The 18,723-nt window shown below is 40.2% G+C and overlaps 1 protein-coding gene across 1 annotated transcript in view; it reads left to right on the top strand.

The window, feature by feature from the left end:
- The window catches only part of LOC134751978 (zinc finger protein 260-like), a 33,222-nt gene extending 15,692 nt beyond the window's left edge, over positions 1-17,530 (top strand). Inside the window, exons 5-6 of the mRNA XM_063687504.1 lie at positions 9,699-11,483; positions 11,634-17,530. Coding sequence (XP_063543574.1) covers positions 9,699-11,483; positions 11,634-11,848 — 2,000 coding nt within the window. The 3' untranslated portion in view covers positions 11,849-17,530. The remainder of the gene's footprint in view (positions 1-9,698; positions 11,484-11,633) is intronic.
- The last annotated feature ends 1,193 nt before the right edge of the window (positions 17,531-18,723 follow it).

Genomic DNA, 18,723 nt, shown 5'->3' with positions numbered 1-18,723 from the left:
AACTGTTTGTCCAGCACATTGTCCAACACCTTTGCTACAATGGTAGCCAACGAAATGGGCCTATAATTTTTAATGTCCGAGGTGTCTCCTGTACGGTTTTTGATAATTGGTACCGCCACAGTTCTCATCATATCGCTCGGTATAAGTATGGCTGACACTAGGGCTTCCAAATACCGGACCATTCGCAATACCGGTATTAATACCGGTATTTTCAACTTCAATACCGGGATCCCGGGATTTTTTGTAAAAATAGGAACCAAGTAAATTTGAAGTAAAAATACCAAATTTTAATCAAATTCTTTTTTAATTTGCATGCGTGTTACAGTATATAGTATTTTTAACAATGATATCACTTAATAATAAGCCTCTTTTTCTCTCTATTGACTAGTTTCTGCACTTGCAGCTCAATCGAATACTTAATATTCAATGACATTGACGCACAAAAACGTTTGATTTTAAATTGTATTGTAAGGTTTTAGTATAAAAGGTTCAATGATTTTCTAACATAAATAAAGTAGCACTTAAGGCCGTTCCATCGGTTTGCCGCTGTCTCTGTCACATTTCGCAAGAAAGAACGGGAAAGAGCATGCGCGCCAAGTGTCCATTTTGATCGAATTTTGTCGATTTTTATTTATTTTAAAAACGTTACCCTACAATATCGAAATTCGAAAGCTATGAAATTACTATTTAAGTTAAGGTTGTTTTTTCTTCTTTTTTTGTTTATAGTATCACATAATAAATAACCGAGTAAAGTTGGATTAAAAGTCCGAGTTAGAGGTTACTTTGGGAATTAATTGTATCGAGCGAAGTGTCATAATTCGTGTATCGGAAGCTATGATATTAAAGATAATATAGTCAAGAACTACATATATTTTTTCCACTTCTACGAATATCAACGCCTCTTAGAAAAACATGATCATATAGGGAGATTTTTCGCCTTCTGGCTCAGGGAACCGCCTTAAAGTGTATTGTATAAAATTTATCTTAAAAAAAAAATTGAAATTTTAACTGTTTATTTCTATAAAAAGGCACATATAATATTAAACTTAACTACAAATCTTAAATTAAAAAGATTTTTTGAGTTAAGGAGTCTTATCTTATATTCAATATATTTTTTTCTAGGTACATAAGTCATATATTAAATTAAGCGATTTCGGTAGACTGGCCTCTTATTTTAATTAAGTATTTTTTAATAATAATCTTGCTTGTTTCTTCTAAACATTCGCAAAATAATTGTACTAAAATTTACTTAAAATATAATAATTTAATTTGTTTAAGTTAATTTTTAAGGTAATTGTACAATTGAACTGCAAAATAAAATAAATTTAAAAATCAATAAATAATTAGCAATTTCCCCACTTGTAATGTAATAAAAATCAGTCTACAACTCGAAACCCACGCACATTTAAACAAAAATTCAAAATTCAAGTTCTAAGACACATAACGGTTTGAAGTGTAGGTATAGAATATTAGGTAAGGATTCAAATAACATGTAATTAGATCATAAGGATCATATAGCTTAGCGGTACCATATACGGAGAGTCATATAAGACGACTCTCCCCATATTAGGTTAGGAATGTAATCCATATACGGAAAGTAATGTAAGATGACTCTCTAACAACCATTTGACACCTTTCACGTGTAGACCTCCCAAGTAGTGTGATTCATAGTTAACCTAGATAATTTAGTATATAAAGGATTGTATCTTTTAAATTGAGCGATTATATCTTCAGTATTTAACCGACAGTCTTGTGTTTTACTTCCGTCTTGGGTCCCATCCTTACATGGCGATCCTGCCAGTGGCGTAAAGTCTACGCCATATGGCGCCTGCCGGTGCAGTAGGTGGTTCTGCACTGGCAGGGCGCGCTTCAATGGCAAAATTTCGAGTAAATAATTCAAGTAAATAATTTAAAACTCTTAATATGTGGACATTCGCAAGAAAAAAAAACAGTGGAAAACTAAAATATCAAAAAGCAAAAACTGAAAGTGAAAAACAAACAATAATTTAAATAAACTAAAATAATGTGTGGGAAAGTGGACTCTAGTGATAAACATACGTAAAATTAAATAAAACAAGACATGTATGTGGACAAGAAGGCGAGTGATATACCAGCGCCGGTTTGTCAATATAAAGTAAATAAAACTATGCTTATGACAATCTATCAGCTATCGACGTGAATGTGAAATTAAGATTCAACTATTCGGATAAATAAAGTACTGTGCATATCCGCGAATTAAGACTGCATGTGTATGTGATGACGGTCATTGCTAGCCAGCAACGAAAGCTATGGGCGCGGCTGGATGACTCTACGTGGACTCAAATATCCAAGAAGAAATGGACTTATAATATTAAGGTACACTCAATAATTGTGTTCGAGATTTTAATTATTTTTGTAAGTGTACATGTGGATATTTAACTTGCACTTTATATTAAGAAAATTTTTTTACCGGATTTTACTTTGTTAACACGGACTTGATGCATAATAAACAAATAACGCGGAAGAAAATAAGTGATATTTATAGAAAAATTAAACGTGGAATACATATAATATGTAACAAAGATTAAACGGAAAAAGGTTCAATAATATGATATGTCTATGAAATAAAACTTGATATTATTTTACTATGGGATATGGAAAATTAAATGTTCGTAGGTAACATTTTGTAAAGTGAAGTTAAATGATTATTTTAGAAAATGAAGTTATTATAATGTAAAGGACTGGTTTAATGAGAAAATTCGCGAAGATAGAAGGTTGAAATTGTGAGGTTTATAAAGTTGTGTTAAAGATGGCAAAGCTAAGCAGATAAGTTTTTATGATGCAATTAGCCTGATCACCTAAGAGCGAATTAAATCTTTATATGTTGTAGTTTTGATGGTTTGTGAGTAATATGAAGCGGATAATAATTGTTTTTAGATTATGAGGAAAATTAATTACTTTAAAAGAGATTCTATGAGAATAATGAGAGCGGTAATAATGATATTCGTTAGCTTCAGTGGCCCGAAGGGAACTGTTGTGCGAATTAAAACAATGTAGCAAGGTACACCGGGATACAAGGGCAGGCACGAAATCCTTGTTACCTGATCATGATTCGGTCGAGCTACCTTTCGTGAAGGTCCTTGGACACGTGGTATGTTTGTTAAAGAAAGGAAGTGTTAAAAGAACTGCCTGTTAAGTAATAATTAATGGTATAAATAATATATGCGCAATAAAGAAAGAAATAATAATAAAAATATACCTTGTATCCTGAAAGAAATAATGAATAAAATAATAAATGAGTGAATTAATGAATATATGATATATTGAAGAGATATTGTAGCGCTACAGAATAGATAATTATGCTGTGTACCCTTGCAATGAGAATCGCATACAGTGCATGTTTTATAAAAGAAATTGTATGAAAAGAAATAATAAACATAACAAGCATGTGAAGACGTCATAAAAGAGAAAGAGATACATAAATAAATTGTGAAACATTATTTTCTTGCAAGTAAATAGGAAAGACGATACTATGAAAAGTTATGCATACTGACAATATGAAAAAAAAACCTGTGTAATTTAAGGTACCTAGGATTGTGACAAATACGCGTATTAATCAATGACAATGACAATGAGAAATAAGAAAATTAATAGAAGAGGAGATTGAATTAAGAATTACTTTGTTATCAAATAAGTTTAATTTTATTAAGATAAGAGATTTTTGTATTATTAATGGTTTTATTTTAACATGTAAGTAAAATTTTATTTTAGCATAATTATGAACCATACTTATTATAGTGGAAGACATATGAATATTATTTTTGTGTTATGGATAAATAATTATAAAAAAAATTGTCAAAAAAAAAAAAGAGTGTAAAAAAAAATATATATACAAAAACAATAATATAAAAAATGTAAAAAAAAAAGAAAAAATATATTCAGTAATATATTTTTCCTTTTCCAGAAGGAGGGAGATGAAGTGTAGGTATAGAATATTAGGTAAGGATTCAAATAACATGTAATTAGATCATAAGGATCATATAGCTTAGCGGTACCATATACGGAGAGTCATATAAGACGACTCTCCCCATATTAGGTTAGGAATGTAATCCATATACGGAAAGTAATGTAAGATGACTCTCTAACAACCATTTGACACCTTTCACGTGTAGACCTCCCAAGTAGTGTGATTCATAGTTAACCTAGATAATTTAGTATATAAAGGATTGTATCTTTTAAATTGAGCGATTATATCTTCAGTATTTAACCGACAGTCTTGTGTTTTACTTCCGTCTTGGGTCCCATCCTTACAGGTTATAAGTGTTTTTTTATATATTCAAACATTAAACAGTCTTACAAATCTTACAATACAATTTAAAATCAAACGTTTTTGTGCATCAATGTCATTGAATATTAATTTTGTTTATTTTTTTAATAAAATTATCTATTGTACTTACGTATTTAAATTTAAATAAATAAACCCGGAGAAACATGACATGAGTTATAAACCATCTCGTGACTTGATCCTTATCGAGTATGTCTAATTAACAAATAATATATGCATACTTACATTGTTGTGAGATTCAGTAAACCACAGCCGGCGCGAAACTATAACTACAGAGGTTATAGCTTACGTACACATCAATTCACGTTATAAGCACTGAGAACCGACTGGCTACATTATGTTACCGCTCCACGTCGCGTGCGCAAGACAGAGAATGCTGTCGAATTGTAAAACGTGAGGAAGACGCAAGATCTATACGCGCAAAGCTTTGTGGTGATGCCGAATTTTAACGTTTCGATGGGTAGTTTAAGTTTGTTTTGCATATTTTGTTGGTTAATAAAAATACCGGGATCCCGGTATTTCAAAACTAAATACCGGTATTGAAATCTACCATAAAAAAAGGCGGTATCCCGGGATCCCGAAATACCGGGATCCCGGTATTGGAAGCCCTAGCTGACACAGAAGCTGAAGAACATGGCGAGTACTCTAGGTAAGTGTACCCATGCATGCTGCAGGTGCTCAATGCTAAGGGAGTCGTGATCTGGCGACTTTCCTCGCGTCATGTTCTTCACCACCGATGCCACCTCCTTGGCCGTAATTCTCACTAGAGGTCCCGCAGGCACACCCCTCATTGGAGATGGGTCCCCGCAGGGCCCCATGGGACACTCAACCTTAAAATGTTTCTGAAACAAATCAGCTATCTTATTAGGCTCGGTAACACCCTCTACACTCACAGGAAGGCCCGCCCTCGGTCTCTATTTATTGGTTTGCTTCCAGAAATTTTTAAATTTTTTATTAGATTATAATAATATTTTATTTTATTATAATATTTTCTTTACATTCACTTTGAAATATTTTGATATATGAGGTATCATTAGATTCATCTTGATCACGGGGGTATCATAGGATACATTTTACCCCGAAATTCCTACAGGAACATGTTAATTCTTCGTAAACGCAAGCCACCCACGCCTCAGCAAGCAATGAGCAAATAACTTGTTCTGCAACTCCCGCCCGCGCACCTCTCGCGTAGCGGTCTGGTAGCGGGCAAAGAAGGGCGTGGCTTGCCTTGTGGCGCGCGGTGCGGTACGGAGGGGGATATTCTCGAGTCTACAACCCGAACGCGGGCACACGCACACGCATGACATGAGAGCACACGTCGTTGACGGTCGACTTTTCTAAGTGATTTTTTTCGATACTTCCTCGTCCGAAGCGAAAATTATAAAGTAATAACTTGTTCTTTTTTTCAACTAAAAAGTTATAAATAAAAAATTAATTATTACAAAAAAAAAACCCGAAAAAAACCACACTAAAAAGAGAAAAACAAGCCCCACAAGAAGTATTGTTTAATCAAATGCTAAAACCAAGCTATGGAATGCCGTTTAAACAATATAAAAAATGCACTTTGAAATGTGTATGTAATCGATAGTTAAATAAATAAAAACGTATTCTAAATAATAACTAAATAATTATAATTTATAAATGTTGATGGTAAGTATTGCAGGCGGGGACCAACTTGACCACCACTAAAGAAAATACCTACCTAAGTAACATTCTGCTAAATAGTGAACTTAACAACCAACAAGCAAAATGACTATAAGTAACCCTCTGTTGGTCCCCGCCTGCGATACTTACCATCAACATGTATAAATTATAATTATTTAGTTAGTATTTAGAATAAGGTTTTATTTATTTAACTATCGATTACATACACATATCATAGTGCATTTTTTATATTGTTTAAACGGCATTCCATAGCTTGGTTTTAGCATTTGATTAAACAATATTTCTTGTGGGGCTTGTTTTTCTCTTTTTGGTGTGCAGTCAGGTTTTTGGTTTTTTTGTAATAATTATTTTTTTAGAGTTTTGAATGATTCACGGTTAGTTTCACTAGACTTATATTGACCGGGATATAGACCGTGATTACCTTTTGTATTATTTGTGAGCTCCCGATATTTCGACGCAGTTACATGCATCATGTTCACGGGTGAATAATACAAAAGCTAATCACGGTCTATATCCCGGTCAATATAAGTCTAATTATTTTTTTATTTAAACCACTAACAATTATTGAGCTATATCTATTGTTTACCACGATTAATCAAAGATGGACAAAGATTTACCACAAATTATGAATAAGGAGTGAAAATTCCCTATAAGCTTGAAACCCCCAAAACTTCTATGCATTTGACATTTTAAAAGACCTCCATCTACACTAGCGCCCCTAGCGGCGAAATTAAACGCGGTAGCCCTCATTGGCGGTAAGCAGCAATCTTCGTAAAATCTGCAGCCAGCGTGTTCGAGCCTGCGCGTACGAGCTTCTTCACTTCGGAACCCCGAGAAACAGTCTACGCTCGTCACTCACTACGTCACTTTTAAATTGCCACGTAATACATTTTTTTTGACGCAGGGGTAAATACATTTACACATCCCCCGGGCTGCGAAAGCCCGTTGGGGATGGGGTGGTATGTGGGACCCGCTCCTCCCGTAACTGCCTCTGATAACCAGAGGCAGGGGAGGAGAATACCCAATAACTTCCCCTGCGGCGTTACCCTCTCCGCCGTTTTGAGGGAGCGTCATGAGATCACTAATATTCTACCACGATGCTTCCCGGCCACCCCGGCTGTTCACCGGGGGCACCCTCGCGTTAACCCGTGGAGCGCTCCAGTATCACATTCGATACTGGCGCGCTCCACGGGTCAAAGGAGGAGGGATTGTGTAACGCTACAACCCCCCCCCCCCCCCAGGCGTGTAGAGCCTCTGCGGGTCCCCAGCCCGCGGCTCTACTGGGGAATCAAGGCAAAGATGAATTGCCACGTAATACCTAATCCATACTAATATTATAAATGCGAAAGTCTGTATGTCTATGTGTTACCTCTTCACGCTTAAACCACTAAACTGATTTAGTTGAAATTTGGCATAGAGATAGTTTGAGTCCCGGGAAAGGGCATAGGGTAGTTTTTATTCTAGAAATCACCCTGGGGGGTTGAAATTCATATGCGGAATCAATAAACACTGAACCGATTTACATCAAATTTGGTATGGAGATAGTTTGAATCATCCCTCAAGGGGGTGAAAAGGGTGGTGGAAATTTGTATGGGAAACCATTAAAACTTATGTATGTACATAATGTAGATGAAATTCGACATGGAGATATATTTAGTTGCGGGGAAGGTTGTAGAACAGTTTAAAGTCCCGAAATTCTCTTCTCTTCTCCACTCTTGTAACACTCAACGTGCCGCTGGTAGTGTATGATGGAGGCACCTCAAGACCTGGAACATCTGGAGTGCTGGTGGATGCAACGGGTCAGGGGTAACACTCGCTGAACGTGCCGCTGGTAGTGTATGATGTTTAAAGTTTAAGACCTGGAACACTGGGAGTGCTGCTGGGTGCAAAGAGTGTAGGCAGGTAAGATTTCCAAGACCTGGAACACCTGGAGGTCTGCCAGATGAAGCAGGCGCCTGATCAGAGCTACCACACGTTTAACGTGCAGTAGGCCAGTAGGTACTGTTTGCTGTAATCAGGTTGAGTTCTAAATATTTATCAGTACGGTTTTTACTCACTATTATTTTTAGTCGCTTTTGGCGACATGTTTCGGATTCTTTGGGAATCCATCCTCAGGCACGAGTGTCCGCGGCGGTTGTACGTCGTGCACTGCCCGCGCCGCCCGCCTCGTCGCTCGTTGCGCACGCGCTGATGGGGCGGGGGCGGGGGGCGCGGGGCAGTCCGCAGATGGAGTCGTCAAGTGAAGGTCTGGTAGGGCGGCTGTATCGAACGAAGTCAAGCACACTGCACTCACCATGTCCCCGCGATCGTCACAACACACTTGCCGCTTGACCCTAGGTATTATAGGCTTCCATGCAGGTGGCAACATCCAGCCTCCGTCCCGATTGAAATTAGGGCGGCGTGCAATTTCAATCGCCTCGCGAATCTTACGCGACACAAAACATTTCTCCCGTACCAGTAATCTCGCTTTATCGAAACGAATGAAATGGGACGCGCCTATATCGTTCGCATGCTCTGCCACCGCTGAGTTCCTGGTGTCCATGTCCCCATACCGAAGTCAGGCAGTTGCTGCGCTCTCCAAAGAACAAGGACCCGCTGGGGAGCCCGGGGGTATACGAGATACCTTGCGATTGTGGTAGGGCGTATGTCGGTGAGACCGGAAGGAATGTCTCCACTAGGTTGTCGGAACACATACGCAGCGTAAGGAACATGGACACCAGGAACTCAGCGGTGGCAGAGCATGCGAACGATATAGGCGCGTCCCATTTCATTCGTTTCGATAAAGCGAGATTACTGGTACGGGAGAAATGTTTTGTGCCGCGTAAGATTCGCGAGGCGATTGAAATTGCACGCCGCCCTAATTTCAATCGGGACGGAGGCTGGATGTTGCCACCTGCATGGAAGCCTATAATACCTAGGGTCAAGCGGCAAGTGTGTTGTGATGATCGCGGGGACATAGTGAGTGCAGTGTGCTTGACTTCGTTCGATACAACCGCCCTACCAGACCTTCACTTGACGACTCCATCTGCGGACTGCCCCGCGCCCCCCGCCCCCGCCCCATCAGCGCGTGCGCAACGAGCGACGAGGCGGGCGGCGCGGGCAGTGCACGACGTACAACCGCCGCGGACACTCGTGCCTGAGGATGGATTCCCAAAGAATGCGAAACATGTCGCCAAAAGCGACTAAAAATAATAGTGCGTAAAAACCGTACTGATAAATATTTTGAAATATGTCTCACGATAGTTTAAGTGAAGGTTGAGTTCTCTAAGACTTGCAACACCTGGAGGTGACTTCCCACGCGTCCCTCGACGTCTGCAAGATTTTGCTGAACAAGTTTCTGCTAGAGACGCTACTGATGGGAGACCAGGGCTACCTCAAGCTAAATGTTCAGCAGGTAAAATTTAGGGGGTGAATAGGAGGTGAAAGCTTGTATAGGGAAACAATAAATAGCTCATTAGTAAAAAAATGAGCTAACCAAATTATTAATTCGAAGTAGACGAAGTCGCGGGCAAAAGCTAGTAAACAATAACTAAGGGAACATCGCTAAACTAGCGCCAAGACAAATAATAAGAATAGATTAGTCTATTCTTTAGATCAGATTTCTGCAATTTAGAAACTAGCCACGAAAAGCAATGCTATCTCAGAATGCTATATCTGGCGCAGGTATTATTGCATCATTGCTCACTCCAATGTGAATGTGTTGTTTCAGTGTGTTCAGCCGGCGAGTACGGAGTGAGCACGGCTCCTCTGTCCCTGCGCTGTAGGCAGCAGCTCGCGATGGCGTGCTCCGTGAGGCTCGAGCGCCTCCGCGACTCCCCGCGCGCGAGCCAGCCGTGTCCCGTGACGTCACACCGCGAGCCGAGCCAGCCGCGTCCCGTGACGTCACATCGCGAGCCGAGCCAGCCATGTCCCGTGACGTCACACCGCGAGCCGAGCCAGCCGTGTCCCGTGACGTCACATCGCGAGCCGAGCCCCGCCAGCAGTGTGCAGGACGCGCTAGCTCACACACCCACCGAGGAACAAGCACAAACACACGTCACTCGCCCCACACACACCCCACACTCTTCTAGTGTAATCACACATCAACAAGACCATATCGCACCACAAACGAATAAGAAGACCTACTATTGCGACATGTGTAGTCAGCAATTTACGTCAAAACTTACTTTAATCCGACATATCAGAACACATGCACACCCGGAACATACATGCGGAGTTTGTAATGAAGCATTCCTAAATATCTTATTACTGAATAAGCATTTAAGCTTTCACTCATGTAAAGAATGTAACAAAGAATTCACACAAAAAAATCACGTAGTTATCCATGAAAGAACCCATACTGGAATGAAACCATACAAATGTACAGAATGTAACAAGCAATTTTCAAGAAAAGATAATTTAGAGGTCCACAAAAGAGTCCATAGTGACGTTAAACCATACAAATGTAAAGAATGTAGCAAAGAATTCACAACACAATATTCTTTAGTTATCCATGAAAGAATCCACAGTGGAATGAAACCATACAAATGTAAAGAATGTAACAAAGAATTCACACAAAAACATCACTTAGTTAACCATGAAAAAATCCATAGTGGAATAAAACCATACAAATGTAAAGAATGTAGCAAAGAATTCACAACACAATATTATTTAGTTATCCATGAAAGAATCCATAGTGGAATGAAACCATACAAATGTAAAGAATGTAACAAAGAATTCACAACACAATATTCTCTAGTTAACCATGAAATAATCCATAGTGGAATGAAACCATACAAATGTAAAGAATGTAACAAAGAATTCATATATAAACAATCTTTAGGTATCCATGAAAGAAACCATAGTGGAATTAAACCATACAAATGTAAAGAATGTAACAAAGAATTCACACAAAAACATCACTTAGTTAACCATGAAAGAATCCATAGTGGAATAAAACCATACAAATGTAAAGAATGTAACAAAGAATTCACATATAAACATTCTTTAGTTATCCATGAAAGAATCCATAGTGGAATGAAACCATACAAATGTAAAGAATGTAACAAAGAATTCACATATAAACATTCTTTAGTTATCCATGAAAAAACCCATAGTGGAATGAAACCATACAAATGTAAAGAATGTAACAAAGAATTCACACAAAAACAAATATTAGTTATCCATGAAAGAATCCATAGTGGCGTGAGAGTCGTGAGACCATACAAATGTAAAGAATGCAACAAGCAATTTACAAGAAAAAGTAAGTTAGAGATCCACAAAAGAGTCCATATTGGAATGAAACCATACAAATGTAAAGAATGTAACAAAGAATTCGTACATAAAAATTCTTTAGTTATCCATGGAAGAATCCATAGTGGAATGAAACCATACAAATGTAAAGAATGCAACAAGCAATTTACAAGAAAAGATCATTTAGTTATGCATGAAACAATCCATAGTGGAATGAAACCATACAAATGTAAAGAATGTAACAAGCAATTTTCACAAAAACGTAGTTTAGTTAATCATTTTAAATCTACCCACGGCTATACAAAAGACAGTATACAATTCACACAGATAGAAAATGTCGTTGCTTATGAACGACACGTCGAAGAACAACCATTCGGATCCAATGACGGTAACCAGCAATTATGTCAAAAAGATAGTTTAGAGACGCATAAAATGAGTCGCATCGGAGAGAAGCCGTATAGATGTGAAGAATGTAATAACCAGTTTACATTAAAATCTGAATTAGAGAGACATAAAAAAATACACACCGATGAACAATCATACGAATGCGAAATATGTGAAACAGTTTTTTACGATGAAATAAGTTTAATGAAACATGTTGAAACACATATATCCAGGATACCATAACTTAGTTGTTTCGTAAAATGGTTTATAATAGCTCAGTTTAATGTGGTTATTCCATCGACAGAGACGCAGCTACACGTAGTGTTCTATTTGGATTCAGTCAACAGAATTTCACTCGCTATTCACGTCATCATATTGCTAGGTAGGTACAATTTCAAATACAAATGCGTTTATTTCATTACTTGTTTTACAAATGTTCTTAGTTATAAGGGTTAGGTAGGTAATTAGTCCATCTTAGGTATAAAGATTAAGTAGGTAAGTATTTATCTAAATGTTGTGCAACAATTTGATTGTGTAAGTAATGAAAAAGGTACGGGTACAGCTTGCTGGATTTAAACCCGCCCGCATAGTCAACCGGGTGAAGCTATTGATTAAATATCTTGTCTATGAATCACATTTTTTATATATAACTGTTTGAAAATTTTCATATCTAATTAAAATTTATGGAGTTAGGAAAATCGCGGGGGTCTGAACATCAGTATGTTCATCAACTCTGTTGCCCTGTACGGTTGTACCTGTATCATAGAAGACACGCATAAACACACACACACACACACACACTCACACAGAATACTCCTGAAACCTGTTCTGTTTTTGCTAGATTGTTAATCGAACACTATTAAAATTTTGTCTAAATTAAGTATAATTCTAGATTATCTCAATTAGATTAATTAAGTGTAATATAACTTTTAAGATTTTGTAATATAATTGTGAGTGTTAGGCCCTAATCTTGTTATCTTGAGATCTATCGTAGGGGTGTGGACTGTATAGGGTGCGGCATAGGCAGCAAGGATGGAGTAAAACAACTGGAGCTCTTCTTAAATCAGATGCAGGAGGGTCGAGGTCGGAGAGGTCTTCTTTTCTTCTTTTTGGAGAGGTGTTGCTTGCTTGGCTGCTCGATTCGTAATGGCTTCCTATATATATATATATATTTTTTTAACATAGGCATTAGAGTCGGCCGGACGATTTTCCGGCCCTATTTCTCTTTACCCTAAAAAGTAATTATTATTATTAGCTACCCTAAAACTAATATTAAACTAAATTTACAGATTAATCCTAATTATTTGTATACACATTAAAAAGAGAAGTAAAAACCCTTGTACAACTCGCTATATTTACAGATTTAAACTAACTTGCAAACTTTAACAAATTGCGCAACAGTGATTAGAATGTCAACAAAAACAACCTTGAGCGTCGCACGTGCTGAGCACGTGGCGCGGCCGCGTCCCATTCGCTATCGCGGCAAGGGACACGCCCATTCCCCGCCCTCGGCACGGCGACATAGAGTAGTTACAAACAGAGTGGCCATATGGCATGTAGTTTAAATTTATACAATACTAATTTGTAATGGTATATTGTTCCTGGCTTTAACTATATTTTTTTTGTACATTATATTTTAAATGTTTATACAATATTTCTACAATGAGATTTATACAATGTTTACACAATGAAATGAGTTATAAATTCATTTAAAATTTATCCAATGGAAAAATAATAATAATAGTGAATAATTATTACATTACGAGTTTGAAATTGGACCACAACTGGACGGAGGCCTGGTGAAGTGGTACACTTGTGAATTGTCTGTCGGAGGGGGAAGGTATGTTCTGCCTTCTTCAAATGGTTTACTCTTATGTGCGAGTGATATCAGTTCTTTGTCGCATTCTCTCTCTATATTGAGTGTGATGGTGAATATGTCGTCATCGTCTAGCAGCACATGTCTTGGCCTGCGCTTTGGTTCTTTGATGTTTGGACGTGGCTCATATTTAGCAGCCTTTTCGATCAGCACATTCGAGTTATGCGCCGCCTTATCAAAATATCTTCTAGAGATTTCCTTGAAATGTTTGCTTACAGACTGCATGTCCAGGTCAGCATGCAGTCGAATGTTCCTGACATAGAAGGGGGCGTTAGTAGCTCTCCTTAGGAATTTATTTTGCAGAGTTTGCAGGGTTCTGATCTTAGCCCGCGTGGCATGAGCAAATGCCACGCTGGCATAAGAGAAAACCGGTCTAATACAGGTTTTATATATGGTTAATTTATTCCTTAAGGAGAGCTTACTTTTAGCCCCCACCAGACATGTCAACCTGGACACGTAGAAGGCGGCTTTGTTCCTAGTTTTCCGAATATGCTCACCGAAGTTGAGCCTTCTGTCCAGAGTTACTCCCAGGTATTTGGTAGATTCAACCCATGGTATCCTCTGGCCAAAAAGCTCAACTTGGCCATGCTTACGCACTTGATCATGATAATTTAGTCTTCTGCTGAACAGCATGGCAGCACTCTTTTCCGGGTTGACCTCTATCCTCCATTTACGGCACCAATCTCCGAGGGAACTGATAGCTCGTTGGAGGAGAGAGGCCAGCCTGTTCGGGCATGTTGATGTGGCAAAGATCGCCGTGTCATCCGCGAAAAGCGCGTAATTGACCTCGGCGATCCTTGGCAGATCATTCACGAACAGCGAGAAGAGAATTGGTGAGAGCACAGAGCCCTGAGGGACTCCAGCATGTATTGGGTGAAGGGGAGACAGGGTCCCCTCCACCCTATACCTAAACCCGCGGTTCTGCAGGAAATCGTGGATTAGTAGTACCAACCTGTCTGGGAGATCATATTTGAAAAGTTTAAAGATCAACCCACCGTGCCATACTTTATCGAACGCTTTTGCGATGTCGAGAAAGACGGCACCAGTGGGGACCGATCTTTTCATCCAGTACAGGATGTGTTCCGTGATCCGGTGGACCTGGTGAGTGCAGGAATGTCCAGCCCTAAACCCAAATTGTTCGTTTATAATGAGTTCCTTCTCATGTATAAACTCCCCTATCCTTGCTTGGATAACACGCTCATAAAGCTTACCTAATGAGCTCAGAAGACTAATTGGCCTGTAGCTAGTTGGGTGTATCCTAGGCTTGCCTGGCTTTGGGATTCCTATTACATGCGCCACCTTCCACTGATCAGGGAAGTGCGAATTCGCCAGCGCCGCATTGAACACATTCGCCAAGAAATGTATTAACCTATTAGGGAAGGCGCGCAGCAACCGGTTGGGTAGACCGTCTGCCCCTGGAGCCTTCTTAACTTTCAATTTCCGAATCAAAAATCCTATTTCTGTGAACGAGGTATTCCTTAAAGTGGGACTATTTAATGGGAGCACCAACCTCCCGCGCACCTCCTCTTCCACCTCCGCCAAGTGGTCTGGGTCGTGAGGCTCCTTGCTTAAAGAGCATTGGGCCTCCAGGCTGGACGCCAGGCACTCAGCTTTTTCAGCATCAGAGAAGGCTGGCGGGCAATTTGGGGGCGCATCCGGTATGATCAATGGGGGCATTTGAGTTACTTCATCAATTTTGAAGGTCCTAACAAGATTCCAATACGCTGTGTGGCTTGGAGAAATTTCTTTCAAGAAATTTCCCCATCTATCATTCCTGAAATCTTTTACACCCTTTTTGAATTCTTTACATAATTTATTTACTACAGCCTTACGTTGTGGAGAGGGGCAAATGTCGTAGGCCTTTAATGCGGCGTTCTTTCTTCTTTTGATATCTTGTAGCTGAGGCGGCAACTTCCATTTGTTATAGTTCGCCTCATCCGTAATCTGTTTGCTATGGCGGGACAGTAGGTCTGATAACTCAGTCGTCAGGTACGAGATGGCATTATCCGTGTCCTCTCTGGACGAGATGTTTGTCGGGAGGTTTTTGATTATATCCGAGTCTTCTTGCGCAAGCTCCTTGCTGACACCATCCCAGTCAGTGACTAGTTTGGTGACAGGGGTGGCCGACGGAGAAGGACCCAGTTTGAGGATGACCGGTCTATGATCTGAAGTCATCACATGGATGACTTCAACAGATCTGAATCTTAATGAAATGTTCCTAAGAAGAAAAATATCTAAAATGTCAGGGGCCAGACCGACAGTAGGTGGAAAATGGGTGGGCTCTAGTGGGGTAATAATATCTACTCTTAATAAGTCAGTGCCTTTCGCTGAAGATGTTAACTTGTATAATTCCCTACCATTTGGGTTGGCCGTTCCGCAGTTCCACAGAGTGTGCTTTGAATTCAGATCGCCAGCCACAATGACTGACTCACTCAATCCAAAAACACTCTCCAAGTCGGACCGCAGAACAGCCTTCGCGGGCGGGAGATATGCTAAAACTATAGTTATAGCTTGATGGCCAGTCATAGCTAAACGACAAGCTGATATTTCCAAATTAATAAGATCGGGCAATTGAACAGGTGAACAGTGGAGGGCTTTTTTATAATAAATAAGAGTCCCACCACCTCTTCCGCCTACACGGTCATTCCTAATAATATTATAGTTTGATATTTTAGGATCTCTATGGGCTGGTTTTAAAAATGTTTCCTGAATCAGCAATATGTCTAAATCATGCTCTCTAAGAAGACTACTGATTTCGTCCCTTCTATCTTTCATGCTATTTGCATTGAAAATTCCTAAAGATAGGGAGCGCGGGGCTATCCTTCCGTTAGAGGTGAAACAACTTCTAGGTCGTTCACAATCCATTATGGTTGGATAAAGTTTTTAATTTGCCTAAAAAGTGATTCATGCTTCATCATGACACTGATCTGTTGGGTGGGCCCAATCGCACTCCTGATCTCGGCAGCCGCCTGCCGGACCTGTGTAATGTCTATTTTGGTCACCAAATCAATCAGCAGACTCAGGTCTGCCATGTCTGCTAATGTATTGGGTTGAGAGGGGGGCCCACTTACCTCTGGGACCTGCTTAGGCGAGTTTATCATCGCCTCCATCTCCATACTGGGGTTTGGGTTTCTTTGACTAAATTGGGTATTTACCCAATAGTTCCTGGGCTTCCTCATTGAAGGGAAATCCTTTTCATTTGCAATTGCATCGTCCTGGGTATTTTTGGGTATTTCCCCATTTTGGGTATTTCCCCAAATTACCCTGCGCTTTGGTCTGGGACACTCCGAGCACCCTCGGTAGTTTCCCGTGTGTTCCTGATTACAATTGGCACACTTCACAGGTACCTTGCTTTTCCCAGCTCGTCTTTATTTGGGCAAGTCCTAGACTCATGCCCACCGGCACACCTAACACATCGCGGGTCTAACTTACAATATTTGGATGAGTGGCCCCATCCTTGACAGTTGTAACACTGAGTAGCGTAGCCCGACTTGCGCGGGGGCTCTGCAAGTACCCCGCTCAGTCCACATACAGCTTTAATATTAAAAATAGCTAGCCCTTGGGGGGTGCGTTCGCACACAGCGAGCACACAATTAAGGGCTGTCTTGTCTCTAGTACGATGCATTCTATGCACGCTTATGACTGGGTACCCTTGCTCAATCAGGTCGTCCTTAATAAAATCTGTGTCTAGTTCTACGTCTAAACCCTTAATTACCACTCTGACATTTTTCTCATCATCCAGAGCGTATGTATAGTATCCTTTAACTATTAACCTCTCCCAGGCCCGAAATTGTTCCTTGTTTTGGGTATAAAGGACTAGTCCTTTTCTAGTCATTACAGCTTTAACAAAGTTTAGTTTTATTCTATTTGCCTCTCTAGATAAATGTTGCCACCTACCTTTATTTTTAACTACAATGATCGGGGGCCGTCTCTCCTTTTTGGCAGTGTCAACCTCCATTTCTTCATTAACAATTTCCTGATTGTTGTGACTATTATTATTTACACTAGTAGGTACTACAACCTGTGGGCTAAGAACTACCGGGCTGAGGGGGGCGGGAGGGAGTGAGTCTCCCTGGCTCCGCCCTTCATTCTGGGTCAGTGACCCCGCCTGCCCCAGAGGGAGGGGCTGGGTATCCGGGGGGGAAGAGAGGGTAGGGGTCGCCGGGGGGGAGGGCGATCTCCTCGCCCGCGTCGTCGGGGACCTATCCCTAATCTTATTATCTACATTTTCAGACTTATCTGATTTATCCGGCGGGCCACCACTACTGCCTGTCTTACTTTTGTTTTTCCTATTGCGCCGTCTGGACTTAAACTCCCGGGCGGCTTCTTCATCTTTACCTTGCACGCTACTAGGCGATGACGACATATCACCAGCACTAGAGGAGTTGGATCTTACCTCTAAATCCATTTCCGAGTTATCCTCATCCTCCTCGGGGAGGGTACTGAAACCATTTGATGTAGGCAGATTTACCTGGTAGGACGGCGCATGCGCCGGAGAGCTGGGAGGGTCTTGGAACACCTTCCCGCTTTTTTTTGTGACAACTATCACTTCCCTAGCTTGAGTGATTGGGGCGGATTTACCACTATTTTCCACCTCACTTTGGGCCTCCGTCCAGATCCTATCCCAGTCTACTCCTTGAGCAGCCAACTTAGCCCTAATCTTACCTTGCAATTTAGCATCCATCTTCAAATACACTATTTACACACTTATAACTAAAATCGTCTCTATCGAAGGAACTAAATACTAAAACTTAGAGTCACTATCTCCACGGCACTCCATTTCCATTTTCGCAAAGCACAACACTGAGAACACTACCGGCTTTTACACCAACCTGGCGGCGCATGCGCGAAGGCGGGCGCATGCGCGTAGGGCGTTCCCTTTGAGGGAGGAGCACAACAAACAAGATGGCGGCGGACACGTCTACTCTGCGCGGCGGTCGAAACAAGAATCAATGGCTTCCTATGGCCGGCGCACCGCCTTTTATTCCCTCCATATTTAAAGACCTCGTCCCCCGCGCCGCAGCGGCGCATGCGCAGACCTCTCTTTCCTCGACTCTCCTATGTTTCTGTTTATTTATTATTAAAGTTATGTTATATATTAACAAATTACATGTTTTATTTATTTATCCTACCTATCTTATTAGATTCTAGTCTATTATCACAATTTCTTATTAGAACAAGGTAGCGTATACTTTTGCCCTATTTTCTTATAAAGATCTACGTAATGAAACACAATGGGGAA

The sequence above is a fragment of the Cydia strobilella genome, chromosome 24 (assembly GCF_947568885.1).
Source record: "Cydia strobilella chromosome 24, ilCydStro3.1, whole genome shotgun sequence".
In the NCBI taxonomy this organism is placed as follows: domain Eukaryota; kingdom Metazoa; phylum Arthropoda; class Insecta; order Lepidoptera; family Tortricidae; genus Cydia; species Cydia strobilella.
This window is presented reverse-complemented; position numbering and strand designations above follow the sequence as displayed.